At 42.0% G+C, this 14,505-nt stretch overlaps 1 protein-coding gene across 3 annotated transcripts in view; it reads right to left on the bottom strand.

Moving 5' to 3' along the window:
* Window positions 1-14,505, bottom strand: part of USP10 (ubiquitin specific peptidase 10) — a 64,770-nt gene that overhangs the window by 30,840 nt on the left and 19,425 nt on the right. For all 3 annotated transcript variants that reach the window (XM_081274055.1, XM_081274057.1, XM_081274056.1), the window contains exons 2-3: window positions 11,597-11,665; window positions 4,133-4,193 (exon numbers count right to left, since the gene is read on the bottom strand). In XM_081274055.1, the coding sequence (XP_081130181.1) occupies window positions 4,133-4,193; window positions 11,597-11,665 (130 nt within the window). The remainder of the gene's footprint in view (window positions 1-4,132; window positions 4,194-11,596; window positions 11,666-14,505) is intronic.

Raw genomic sequence — 14,505 nt, 5'->3', positions numbered from 1 at the left:
AAGGTATTGTGTCCAACTACAACTAAAAAATAAACATTTTTTAAAAAAATATTCTGTCTTGGGCTGGGGTTGTGGCTCACTGGTGGAGTGCTTGCCTCACATGTAAGGCACTGGGTTCGATTCTCAACATTGCATATAAATAAATGAATAAAATAAAGGTCCAGATGGGCGCAGTGACACATGCTTGTAATCCTAGTGGCTCAGGAGGCTGAGGCAGGAAGATCACAAGTTCAAAGCCAGCCTTAGCAACAGTGAGGTGCTAAGCAACTCAGTGAGACCCTGTTTCTAAATAAAATTCAAAATAGGGCTGTGGATGTGGCTCAGTGGTTGAGAGCCCCTGAGTTCAATCCCCAGTGACCCCCCAAAAAATAAACAAATAAAGGTCTACCAATAATTAATTTTTTTAAAAATTTTAACATTTAAAAAAAATTTTAAATTAAAACAAAAAGTTTTGGTTTTGTACATACCTCGGCTGGGGGGCGGATCAGTGGACAGCGCGTGCCTGGGTTCAATTCCCAGCACCACAAAACAACAACCAAACCTCAAAGGAAACTTGCTTACACCTTACTTTATGCTTATGGGAATATGTACTTTGGACAACTTACTTTGGGGGGTTGGGGGGGACATGGCGACCAAAATATTGTCACGTCAGCTTCTCTAATTAGTGTGACTCAAGAACTCAGAGACATGAGGTACACAAAGAATCCCGTCCAGAAGCATATACTGTCTCTGGGCCTCCTCCACGGGCACCTCAATGGAAACATGGAAATGGCCTCCTAAGGTGGATGTAGTGCCCACTGAATGGATTCACACTCTATCAACTCCATGAGTGGCAAAGACACTTCCAAACACTCCAACAGATAAATCTGGACTTCTAAATATCTCTTTGGAACTTTTTTATACTTCCTCCCTGTTAGCCATAATCTACATATTCATTAATGACAAGTTGTACATATCTTCATAGCTCATTTCTCTGAAATTAGGTTGAATATGAGAACTGTGTCTTTCAATAGACTTCAAGCATCAATGTTACTCTCTATTTGACTAAAAGGTTTTAAGTTTGAAGCTAAGAAAAGGACACATGACTTATAATTTATTTTTAATGCAAGAGTGAAGATGTCACTGAGTCTAGCATAAGGGGCCAATGTTTTTTCAGGGAACGTATTTCAAGAAAAGTTATCACACTGCACCAAGAATGGTATCCTACTAGAGAAAACTGACTATGTTTTACCTTGGCTCCAAAGTCTTTTTTTAGGAATAAAAAACAGACCAGTTAGGCACAGCGGCGTACACCTGTAATTCCAGCAGCTTTGGAGGCTGAGGCAGGAGAATCACAAGTTCAAAGCCAGCCTCAGCAACTTAGTGAGGCCCTAAGCAACTTAGTGAGACCCTGTCTCAAAATAAAAAATAAAAACTGGCTGGGATGTGGCTCAGTGGTTGAGCGCCCCTGATTTCAATCCCCAGCACCAAGAAGAAAAATACAGACCAATAGAAGCCAATGATGTGCTCGTCAATGGGAGGGAAGAAGTCAGGTGCCTAATGGCCGACTGAGCTGAGTCTTCCATTTGTTTTAGTATCATAACTGGGGCGGGCAAGGGGCGCAATCCTGCCCACAAAAACAAAGTTCTTGGGAAAGAACACTGATCATGATTACACCTATCAGCAAGTCTACACTTAAAGCTACCAATAGGACAGCCCGTGTCCTCTGATCCCTGGGTATTCATTTTTTGTTTCCTTCATTAAAAAGAGAATGGTTATTCTGTCTAGGGGCTGACCGTCCATTCTGCTTCCAGCATCACCTACCCATGATGTGTGAGGCTGCAAAGCTATGTGGACGGAGGTGAATGTGCCTGGGTGAAGGACACCCACCCAGGGAACCCCGAGATGCTGGTGCGTGCTGTAAAACCTCATGGACTCAGCATGCTGCTCAGGTAAGGCTGTTTCCAGCAGAGCACTGCCTTCCCCACCTCGACTCTCAATCTCAGAGCGTTACATGAGCTGGGGGGAAGTAGCGTGGACACAGTTGCTACAACGTGCCACCCCTACCACCAAGACATCCACCCAGTACTGTTTGGCTGGCATCACTGGAAGGCGAAAATCACAGCCAGGACAGTTCCTCTTCCCAAGGATGCTAACAGTGGACACAAGTGCACTGCACGGTGGAAAGCTCAGGCAGAGCCCAGTGTGTCGGGAGAGTGGAGGAGGCCTGCGGGCATGGTTTTCAACATGGGAAGACAGGAAGGCTACACTCAGGTGCTGCAGGCAGATTTGCTGAAGGAACCAGAAGCAGCTCAGCTGAAATGACAACATCCCAGGGCAGCGATTCTCAAAGGGTGCACAGTACATGCAGTACAGTGGCCCGAGGTGCAAGGTAGGGGGCGGAAGGCCAGAGGTGAGCAAGGCCAGGTCCCCATGCAGGAAGTTCACACTTACTAAGGAGACAGACAAGCCAACTGAGGAGGAGGATGCAGAGAGTGAGGTGAAGCTGTGACTGCTGCTAGGCACAGGACCAGGTCATTTCAATAAGAGATACAGAGAGGTCCGTGGAGCCTGGAGGACAACTAAATGGGGTGGGGGTTGAGGCGAGGCTATGAAGAGCTCTAGAAACTGTTTAAAAAGGCAGAGCTATAAAAAGTGATGCAGAAAGCATCTTAAATCATTCAGCCAACACACACACCGAGGGCTTCAGGCTTCTGGATATACACTGTGCAGCTGACAGGCATTCAGAAATTAACATGTCCCTGCCACCCACAGCTGGGCATGCTGAAAGGGAGGCAGACCCATTGCCATCAGGGGGGCAGGCCCATCAAGAGTAACCAAAGTAATGGAAACACAGAGCAAAGAGGCTTCAGAGACAGGGGCCTAGCACGCAGGCAGGTGGCAATATTCCAGCTGTGTTTCCAGTAGAATAAAAGAAGGATTAAGGGAGTAGAGAATGGAGGAGGAAAGCCAAGAAGTACAAAAGCCTAAAGGGGGAGTGGATGAGAGGGTGTGGGACCAGGAAGAAAGCACAGGAGGGAGAACAGAGCATCTGTAAGCACAGAACATGCAGCAGCATATGCTCTCTGCGTGCTCGGCAGAGGCACAGGAGGAAGGACCCAGCCCCCAGCACGTGCAGTAAGATGGAAAAGTGGCCTAGAGGCTGCAGCAGGCTTTTGGGTCCCCAGAACAGACCAGTTAGGCACAGTGGCGTACACCTGTAATTCCAGCAGCTTTGGAGGCTGAGGCAGGAGAATCACAAGTTCAAAGCCATCCTCAGCTAATATTAAATGTGCACTTTCCCCTATAGTCTTCTATATTACTGTTTCTTATGAAATGGATAACTTTAGATACAATCACTTTCAATGTTACCATGTGGAATAAAAGGTTAACTTGGTAAATCTTTTTTCACAAGTCTTACCACACTAACTAAAAAGGGAATCAAAACTCCTGGCTCTCCAAAAAATAATATTCTTTCAGCTTCTCAGAGGCCAGCAAGGGCCTTTAGTGCGAACTGAAAATGATCTAGACAGGTTTCAGCCTGAGACAGCAGCCTGTGCTGATTGCAGGGCCTTCTAGCATTTCAACACTGGTGCTGAAACAAAAGGAAATGGTTGCATCTCAATAAGTGCCATCCCTGGCCATCAGCCCAGGGCCTGTGACCAAGTCCAAAAGAAGGGCACACCAAGACATGAAGCCTTTCCCTGAATTCCCAAGAGGGCAACCACAGACTGGGGCAAAGAACAACAGTTCCAGATGGCCCTTAGATGTCCAAAAACTACCCTCCAAGACCACACATCCCTGGGCCTGCTGTTCCCCCAGCAGCAAAACAAGGAAACTCTCTTGAAACCTAAGCATGAGGCTATAAAGAATGGCACACGTGTGGCACTGAGAACACTTAAGAAAAAAACTAAACAACCATTCCCTAGGCTGAATCCTGAGTCTTGGACTCTGAGGTCCAACACACCCCTTAGAGCCAGTTTGCCAGTCAGAGCAGCTCACTGATGAATTACACTGTGGTTCAACAACTTAACACTACAAAGAAATGTTGATTCAAAAAGCATGAACCAGAGGACAGCAATGTTTGCAGGTAGCAGCCCACCAAGGACACCTGGACAGAACCGAGTCGGGAAATAGGAGAGAACCAGCTTACCATCAGGCAGTTCATCTGCAGCCTGTGTTCCACACAGAGCTGTTCCGCTGTACGGAGGGAGCTGCACAAGGAATCAGAAAACAAATTTTAATTCAACAGAAAGTTAAAACCCAATACTTTCTACTGCGCATTAAGGCAACATTTCATTAAAACCCTTTATCCATGCAACTTCTCTTGACATTACTTTTACTAGAATAACATACATAGTGAGTCTCTAAAATCTAAAATCAGCTTTTATTCCCTTAAAGGAAAAAAAAACACTATAAAAATGCTTTCAAATATTTATCATTATGAAACATCCAAAAATGAGGCCAAATTTTTAAATGAACTCTAACAGACATGGAAATTGGCTACAATAAATGCTTCTGACACAGACTTCTTTACTTTTCTTGGGCTGTTGGTGGCTGACCACAGAGACCACAGACCCTCTGCTGTCCACTAGTGAAGATGACTCTTCCTGACCATCTGCACTCTTTTCATGACCACCACAGCACAGCAGCAGAGGCTAGGACCAGGTCTATTGTCAGAGAGCAGAGAACAATAGCCCACCAGAAAGACGGGCCTGAGACCATGGCTCCCTTTTAAACACAGTGCCCCACCCATAAATGAATCGATGGCTAGACATCATGTTTCTTGTTTGAGAGAAAGCAAATGACACAATCAGACTTCCTTGTAAAAAGCAGGATCATACTGTGAACCTCTCCAGTACTTCTTCCTAGCTAGTCCATGTTGGTCCAAGAGCTGGGAATGCTTCAAATGACATGTGTGGAAAAAGAAAATTTAGGAGAAGGAATTAGGTAAGAAAGAACAAATATCTGCTACCTGGAAGCAAACAGAAACCAAAACACCATCACTCTGTGCAACCCTTCTCCAAGTCTGCTCACACATCCATGCAGCAGAATGGCCTGCAAGTCCAGATGGGGCTGGGGCCCACTGGGGTGGGAGCTCCCTGGCAGCTCTCACCCACTGCTGTTGTGGAGCTGCTGCCTGAGTGGCTGATGAACTCTTAGCAAGACAATTTGGCAATCAGAACGGATAACCCCTCACACCTACCCCTAAGCTCTTGCCCCTGAAAATAATGACAAACAGGAAAGCAAGGGGAAAAAAAGAGGTGACTAGAAGGGAAGCCAACACCTCAGGACCTGCAGCTGTACAGTCCCCTGGTCAGGAGGCACCATACTCAGCACACAGACAAGTGCTGACATGGACACTGCACCTGGCCCCTGTAGAGCAGAGACCAGTCCACATGCCACACTTCAGGTGGACCACAGTTATCGAGTAGAGGCATGCGTCTGTCCAAAGCAGTGGGCACAGAGCTGTCAAGGATACCATGAAGCATGACTCTGCCCTGCTTCAGTCACAAGAAGCAGTGTGCAAACTCTCATCCTAACATCTGCTCCTTCTGCCACTGCCAATGACACATAGTGTCCCCTGGAGATGGAGATCTATCTACACTATTTTGAATAACTGCACAAAAATCTCATCAAGAAGCCCAAAAGATGTCATAATCCCATATATCAGAAGAAAGTTCTCTTTACACCTATACTTTGTTCTTCATGGGGGAGGAAAGACTGAAAAAATAATCTTCAGCCCTCAGAGGCAGCCCCACGGACATCAGAAGCACTCCCTGACAGGATGGCCCAGCAACAAAGGCAATGTTGTCTGAGTGCTCAGGATATGCTGGACACGTCTTCCTGCTGCTTTCAGGAAGGGGGTCTGTTTCCATGGAGTACCAAGCAGCAGCCAGGGCTGAGCGTCCCAGGGAAGTGAACAAATGCACCTCTAGGAATCGGTATAGAGGGTCCAATCACAGACCACCATCCAGCTCAGGTGCATCGATGCCCAAAGGATGTCACAATCTCATGTATCAGAACAAAGTTCTGTATTTTAGCATTTGCTTTGATTCGGTAATGTGGGGATTACTCGATGCTGGATGAATTCCACAATATCTAAAATGGTCCGTCCCCCCCCTTGGGCACATGGCACCTTTCATTCCACAAATCTCAACCACACAAAGATACTCCTTAGTCTCTGTTAACTGGATAAAAAGATAACTTGATACAATAAATACACAGTAAAATAAAACTGGAAGAGTAGTTCAAAGTTCACTCTTTTAATTTGTACAGCTACTTATAAGAATACAAAATCTGGGCTGGGGTTGTGGTTCAGTGGTAGAGCACTTGCCTAGCATGTGTGAGGTGCTGGTTCGATTCTCAGTAGCACATATAAACAAACAAACAAACAAACAAATAAATAAATACAGGTCCATCAATAACTAATACAATTTTTTTTAAAAAAATACAAAATTTTAAAAATCATAGCAGACCTAAGATTCCCCACACAAATGCAGACTGAACAGTACAAAAAGTCAAAATCTAGTTATTTCAGATTTAACATCAAATCAACGTAAGTCTGAAAATACTGCTCCAGTCCTGGACAGGCATCCTAGGCAAAGGTCATGCTTCAGTCTCCTCCTGAGGTGGCCATGTTTTGCTCCCCACTGGAAGGACCCTTGAGAGGCAGGACTCCTCCCATGAAGTCCCATAAGGAGACCAAATTCAGATCAGTCTTAACTGTACATCACAACCTCCCCCCCTCAACGCACGCACGCACGCACGCACGCACCTATAGCTGCACTAGGTTACTGTGGGCTTGTTCAGTGGTGGCCAAAGTGTATGTTGCCTCCAACACAGAGAGTCTAGATGGCTACAAGAAAAACAAGCATTTCCTCCCTATTTCAAGCACTAACAACATAATTATGAAGGGGTGGAAATGTGCTTATTAAATGAGTTGAAGGCATTTTCCCCACTGGGGAAATTTTTAAATCACCTTGGTTTATAAACTAGAGCAGAGTCCTAGAAAGTTACCAGTTACCTTTAAAGAATTAAAATAATATTTAGCATCACCCACATCCATTAAACTAATGGCCACCCTGTCTTACCAGGGGCAAGCTTTCCAACAAGCAAACCATAGACAACAGAGCTCTCACCGAGAGGAGTGTGGCTTGGGGAGGGTGGAATGCTGTCACATTACAGCAATCTACATTTCTTAATTTGGGGCTTTTCAGTTCTGGGCCTCATGCAAAGAAATGCACGTCATCAACTTCCTAACAGTTAAAAAAACACGTATGACAATTAGGGCCAGATTCTAATTTGTGCTACAGCCCTGTGATAGAAAAGGTGCATGAATTAAGTGCAATTATTTTACTATAAGATAGAGATCAAAGGGTTGTGCAGGAAGTGAGGGGTCAGTACTCAGTCCTCACAAACCCCTCAAACAGTCACTACTTCATAATTATATGTCATTATAAAGCAGGTTCTTGAAATGTAATAATTATAATATTGAGAATAACTGAATCCGATTATGTTAATTAGTCAAATTAATTAATTAATTAATTTGGCCCTTTGGTGAATAAACAGCATTTGTCACACTCCCTTAAACTTTAATGCATGCTCAGAAAAAAGAGGAGGAGGAAGAGGAGGAGGAGGAGGAGGAGGAGGAGGAAGAGGAGGAGGAGGAAAAAAGGAAGAAGAAGAAAAAGTCCAAATAAATGCAGAAACACTGAGATTTCTAGAGCAAACCTGATTTTGATGAGAAACAGCCATTGCTTCTGCAAATGCAAGGTGTGGCCTGACCTGAACCTCTGCACCATTCCTATTTCGCAATACATGCTACATGTCGGGTATCAGACTAGACGTTAGCGAATTTTAAAACATTTCTGTAAAGTAAATGGGCATTCTCTATTTTATCAAGTTAAAAACACAAGGAAAGGAAAAAAAAAGGAAGCATGAGGAGATAAAGGAAGTGCCCAAGACAGCCTAGCCTGTTTAAATGGGGGAGCCAGGGGGAACAGAAGTTGGGCTTTATCATTTTTAAAATACTTCATCACAAAGAGAAGTTAAGTTGCAGTGTTCTTGGCAAGCGCTGCCAGGTCTTCCTATGATTCAAAGACAAATTATTTTAAATGGATCATTAGCAGAGTCTATAAAGTTACAACTCAACACTAACACTTAGGGAATATGAAACCTGATTACATTTTTCCTAATTAAATGTTTTTTATTGGAAAACACTAAATTTCAGAGCTTGTTCTACAAAATCCTAAAACACACAGATACATCTTACTGCCTCAGGCAATGTAATATAACTTTCACTTTTTCCTGGCTCAGACTTCAGATTCCTTAACATAATGATATCAATGATCACAAGAGATGGGAATGACTTCGAATTGAATGTATTCAATTTCCAAAATGAAATCTGACATAAACTTTATTTTCTTTTTCCTAAAGTGAAACAGAAGAAAACAAGCATAAATCTTTCTTACATCTATACAACCTAAATACAATGTTTTCAATATATTCTTTTTTAGTCTTACCTCCACAACTCTAAAAAACAATTCTTAGAATTTAAGCAGCCAAGGTGAAGAGGAGTGAAAGACCTGCCAAGGTTAAATGGAAGTGCCCCCGACAGACCCCAGCCCTTGACTTCAGGACCCTACTCAAACCAGTTAGCTCTCCCCACCCATTTTATCCAATGAAAGAACTCCATGCATGAATATTTAATGTACATGCAAACATACGCTTGTGTATACTTATCAGTGAAGGACCTAAGAAGCTAGTTAAACTTCATTAAAAGTTAAAGATTTGGGCTGGGGTTGTGACTCAGAGGTAGAGTGCTTGCCTAATATGCATGAGACACTAAGTTTAATCCTCAGCACCACATTAAAAAAAAATAAAGATATTTATTGTGTCCACCTATAATTAAAAACTAAATATTTAGGGGGAAAAAGTTAAAGATTTGACTTCTTATATACTTCTCTCCCTTTCAATCCCATTTTCAACAGCTTCATATCTAAAATATAAATCTGAAAAGATGACAAAGACATGTTATTCTTAAACTAAAACAGATATCATTAATCACAGAGAGTAGACATTTTAAAAGAGGACTGGAGCTGGGGATTTCACTCATTGGGAGAGTATGCATGGGACCTGGTTTTATTCCATAATACAAAAGAAAGAATGAATGAGGGTTGTGGCTCAGTGGTAGAGTGCTTGTCTCTACCACTGGGTTCGATCCTCAGCATCACATAAAAATAAATAAATTAATTAAAGGTTTTGTGTCCATCTACAGTTAAAAATATTTTTTAAAAAAAGGATGAATGGGCTGGGCTGGGGCTCAGCGGTAGAGCCCTTGCCTAGCATGTGCAGGGCCCTGGGTTCAACCCTCAGCACCACATAAAAATAAATAAATAAAGGTATTGTGTCCAACTACAACTAAAAAATAAATATTAAAAAACAAAGGAATGGGCTGGGGATGTGGCTCAAGCAGTAGCGCGCTCGCCTGGCATGCGTGCGGCCGGGGTTCCATCCTCAGCACCACATACCAACAAAGATGTTGTGTCCGCCGAGAACTAAAAATAAATATTAAAAATTCTCTCTCCCCCCTCTCTCTCAAAAAAAAAAAAAAAAAAAAAAAAAAAAAAACAAAGGAAGGAATGAATGCCTGAATGATTAAAATATAACAATGTCATTTTCAGGAAAACTCATCATCATAAAGCTATTAATTATTTTATAAATTAATCCATAATTTTAATAAAATTCAACTGAAATTTTGGTAAGATTCTCCATGGGATTTGGCATGCTGATCACAAACATGCCATAACAAAGAATTAAGGGTGCAGGGCGGTCAAACACCTGTGAATTAGGTTAGGGTTCCCACTCTACCAGAAGCCTGAGACAACCAGAAGACTTCAGACAGGGCACGCAGAACCACACAGACAGGGCCATCAACACCTGAGGGCCCTGCTCTCGTGCTCTCAGCAAATGGTGCTGAGAGCCCAACTGCAGTGGGCAAGGGAAAGTCAGAGTCCTGCTGCCACACAAATACACAAGTCAGGACTGTATTACACACTCAAGTGTAGAAATAAAAAGTTTAAAAACCCCAGACAAAAATGTCTTCATCCCTCTGGGAAGAGAAAGAAGTTTTTCTTCAAGATTGTGTTTTTTTTTTAAATTATAAATCCAGAAAACATGAAAACAAAATCAACACATTTGACTTTAAAGTTAAAAAACATACTCCCCTTTCCCAACAAAACACCCCAAAAAGTGTATGGCACATGATTAAAAGCCTCGTGCTAGGAAGAGGTACCTGTAACATGTAAGACCAAAGATTATTTATCCTGCAAATCAAAAGAACAAAATAAGCCACATGATTTGAAAATACAGGTAAGATATAAAGACAAAGTAACTCAAGAAGAGAAAATCTACAGAGTCAAGGGATGTGTGACAATAATGAGTTAGCATCAATTATCTGTAATCTTGGAAATGTGAATTAAAACAATGAGAATCTGGGCTGGGGTTGTGGCTCAGTGGAACCTGCCTAGCATGTGTGAGGCACTGGTGTTCAATCCACATAAAATAAAGGTGCTCTCGGCAAATGGTGCTGAGAGCACAACTGCAGTGGGCAAGGCAAAGTCAGAGCCCCTAAAAAAATTTTTTTTTTAAAAGAGAATCCATTTATTAGAATTCAAAATATGCCAATACTAAGAATTTACATTGATTTTTTTTTTTTAAATGTGAAGAAAAGCCAGGTGTGGTGGCACTGCCTGTAATCCTGAACAAAATAGAGTTGGGGGTGTGGCTCAAGTGCCCCTGACTGAGTTTAATCCCCAGTACCCACCCACCCCCCACCCCCAAAAAAAATGTGAAGAAGAAAACCGGCAGGCTGGCTGAAGGGAATGCAGACTGAAAACCTCTCAGACAGCAAACCAGTAACCAATCACCAGGAAGACTACAAAAGCGCATTTCCCCCAGGGGTACAAATCTGGGCCACCCACCCCACATTCCGGAGAATGCGTACAGAGGGACTCAAGGAGACAGGACAAGCTATGTCTATGTTTTTAACAGCTGAACCTAAGACCAAAATGGTCCTCAGGAGGACATGTAAATAAACTATTGCATTAGAGCCATGGTACTGAGCAATTAAAATCAAAGAACAAGAATAAATGTATAAGCACAGATAAGCTGAAGCATACAACAGTAGCTTAAAATAAACTACAAAGGATGAACACAATATATCATTCACACGACATTTTGAAGCTCACAGAACACTACAATTCACTCCCTGGAGACAACAGATGTGCATGAAGCCTAGGTGAACAACATAGTCAGGAACCGCTCGTGGCACCTGCCACAGAGCTCTTCCAGGGCACGGAGGGGAATGAGATGGAGGCAACAGGCTCCAAACTGCATCTGTAATAGTTTTTTCATGTTTTGAAAATATAAGGCAAATACAGAAAAATGTTAATATTCATCAAATCTAGCTGGTGGGTTCAGGCATTTCTCATATTAGTCTGTACTTTTCTGTAGACTGGAATTCTTCATTCAAAAACAAATTAAAAATCAAGAAGCAAATACAACCATTAATTGTATTGATTTACATTTATTCACTAAAACAGCTTTATCTTACCTCAACTGAAGAGCGAGGAGTCACAAAGAACTGATTGAATTCATCAGGACTAAAATCTCCAAAAATATACTGGGGGAAAAAAAAGAGAGAGAATCAGCCATCACATAAAAAATATAAATCATTTATATTCTCCCAAAAATACTATGTGGATGGTAGCAATCCTATGCAATATTTGGGCCAGAATCCCCCAAATCCTTTTACAACTTAAACTGAGGACTGCAAACTGAAATTTTTCTATGTGTACTATTTACCAACTACTAAAAAGAAAAATCTTAAACTTTTCCATAAACTGTCAAAGAACACTACTCTAAAATTGACAAAGTTTCTTGTGAAACATGTCAACTGTGTACAGCAAGCTTAGTCCTGCTGATGGGAGAGATTTCTGATCCACCAGTATTTCCGGTTTGCCTTTGTACCTCCATTCACTTTTCTGCTGACTCATGTCACCACCTCCATTTCAATTTTCCCTAACATAGCAAAAAGCTGAAAATGAGTTTCAAGAGGGAAGAGAGGTAAATCCAAAACAGACAAGTGTTAATGATCCTGATTAATGATCTCTGAGTACGTAATTTCTTAATTTTAAAAATGCACTTGAACATGATGCACAGACACATACAGCAGATAAACGCAGCATCTAGCTATGAGACTTGATTTCACAGATTTTTGGAAAAACACATGGCAAAAGCACAGATGAGCGCCAGCCAGTGCCCACCAGTGTATGCTTCCTGGAGTTGCAAGAAGTCAGTCACTGACAAGAACCATCGTTGAGTGATTTCCACAGCAATTCCTTGATCTTTACTTGAAAACTACTAAGTGTGGGGGGCGGGAGGAACAGTCCTCTGCTCTGCATAGTTTAAAATCCATTAACTTAAAGGGAAATTTATATATGTGTGCCTCAAAAATAACCTGTAACTAGCCACGCGCAGTGGTGCACAACTGTAATCCCAGCAACTCGAGACACTAAGGCAGGAGGATCATAACAGTTGGAGACCAGCCTCAGCAACTCAGAGAGGTCCCAGGCAACTTAGTGAGACCCTGTCTCAAAATAAAAATAAAAAAGGGTTGAGGATGTGGCTCCGTGGTTAAGTATCCCTTTGTTTAATCCCTGGTAATAAATAAATAAGTAAATAAATAACCTGAAACTAAATATTAGATAAATGGATAATACTCATTACTATAATAAATGCAGAAAAATGGTAACCAATTTTCACCTCTGCTGGTAGTCTGCCCTGCACAGGAAAGGACCGGCCCTTGAGGGAGGTCTCTTGGTCAGCCCCCAGCAAATAAATGTCTCCACATACTTGCAACAAGTCCACAACAACACTATGTGTTAACAGTAATAGTGAAAAGTAACAGTCTCAAAATGATCTCAGATCTTCTTACCTTCAGCAACAAGGGGGAAAGTTTAAATTTCACTCAGGCACATCCCAAGCAATGGAATGGTGAAAAGGAATTGGGGAAGCTATTAGAAAGTGTGGAAACTAGCCTACTAAATGTAAAGAGCTAAATTTAAAACTCAACAGGTTTTAAGAGCAGAACAGCAAAGCTATAAAGCAATGGGACAAAATATTTGGAAAGTTCAAGAAGTTACTTTGTTCCTAGAATTCCACAGTATTTTTTTTCAAAGAATTCCACCCTATTGTCAGATTATTACTCAAGTGCAAAAGAAAAGTAACAGTCTCTGGTGAGGGGTGGAGCACTGTGCTTAGCAGGCATGAGGCCTTGGGCTCAACCCCAGGTTGGGCAGGGAAGGTGGAGGGCAGAAGAGGAAAAGAAAGAAGGAAAAATAACATACCCATTTTTTGGAAGGGGGAGTGCTCCTTATAAATTCCAGAAAATGAATTCAAAAGGTACAAGAGTAGTAACCAAGGAACTGCTAAGATATTGCAAGTGTGAAGTTAAAACTTAAGATTCACTAAGAGCATGCTGCACTAAAAATCATCCATTGTATCTTCTCTTACCAGTGATACCAAAGGATCTATTTTAATTCAGAATGAGGAAAAGACATATAGAGATAAGAACTGGAATGTCGGGGGCTGGGGATGTGGCTCAAGCGGTAGCGCGCTCGCCTGGCATGCGTGCAGCCCGAGTTCGATCCTCAGCACCATATACCAACAAAGATGTTGTGTCCGCCAACTAAAAAATAAATATTAAAAAAAAAAAAAAAAAAAGAACTAGAATGTCCTATAGGATTGTTAGGTATTTTCTTTGGGCAGGTTTTCTTCTAGAAAACTGAAAATGAACGTGAAGTATTGATTTACATTACACTTCTCAACACACTTTACTGAGTTCATATGTAACCTCAAGTCTTTTAAAAAAAGGGCATAATGTCATCCCAGCAATTCCCAAGGCTGAGGCACGAGGAGTGCAAGTTCAAGGCCAGCCTAGGCAACTTAGCAAGACTCTGTCTCAAAATTTAACAAAGTGGAGAATGGAGATGAAGCTCAGAGGTAGAGTACTCTTGGGCTCAATCCTTAACAACCCTTCCAAAGGAACTATAAAAGAGGCCAAATATTTATTGAAGAGCAAATTCCATCCAGTGGACATAAATTACACTGCCTTGCCATCTTAATGGCAACTATTTAACTAAAATGATATCTGACTCAAGGCTGAAGCATGTTTTGTGACACCTAAGAGTTTACAAAGAAATTCAAACACAGGGATTGATGCCCAGCACTGGGGGGAAAAATTATTTTTAGGGCTGGGAGAATGTGATTCGGCAGTACATTGATTACCCAGCATTCAAGAGGCCCTGGGTTTGATCCCTAGCACCACCTCTCAAAAATAAAGATTCTTTTAGGTTTGGCAAAATGCAGAATGTTACCAAAGGCAAAGGGTGGGGACTGTGCAATTCAAAAAGATCACATCATGTTTCAGATCACAGAAAGCTAAAGAGGAACAAAAACTAA

This window comes from Spermophilus citellus, assembly GCF_964194105.1.
Source record: "Spermophilus citellus genome assembly, chromosome: 18".
Taxonomy (NCBI): domain Eukaryota; kingdom Metazoa; phylum Chordata; class Mammalia; order Rodentia; family Sciuridae; genus Spermophilus; species Spermophilus citellus.
This window is presented reverse-complemented; position numbering and strand designations above follow the sequence as displayed.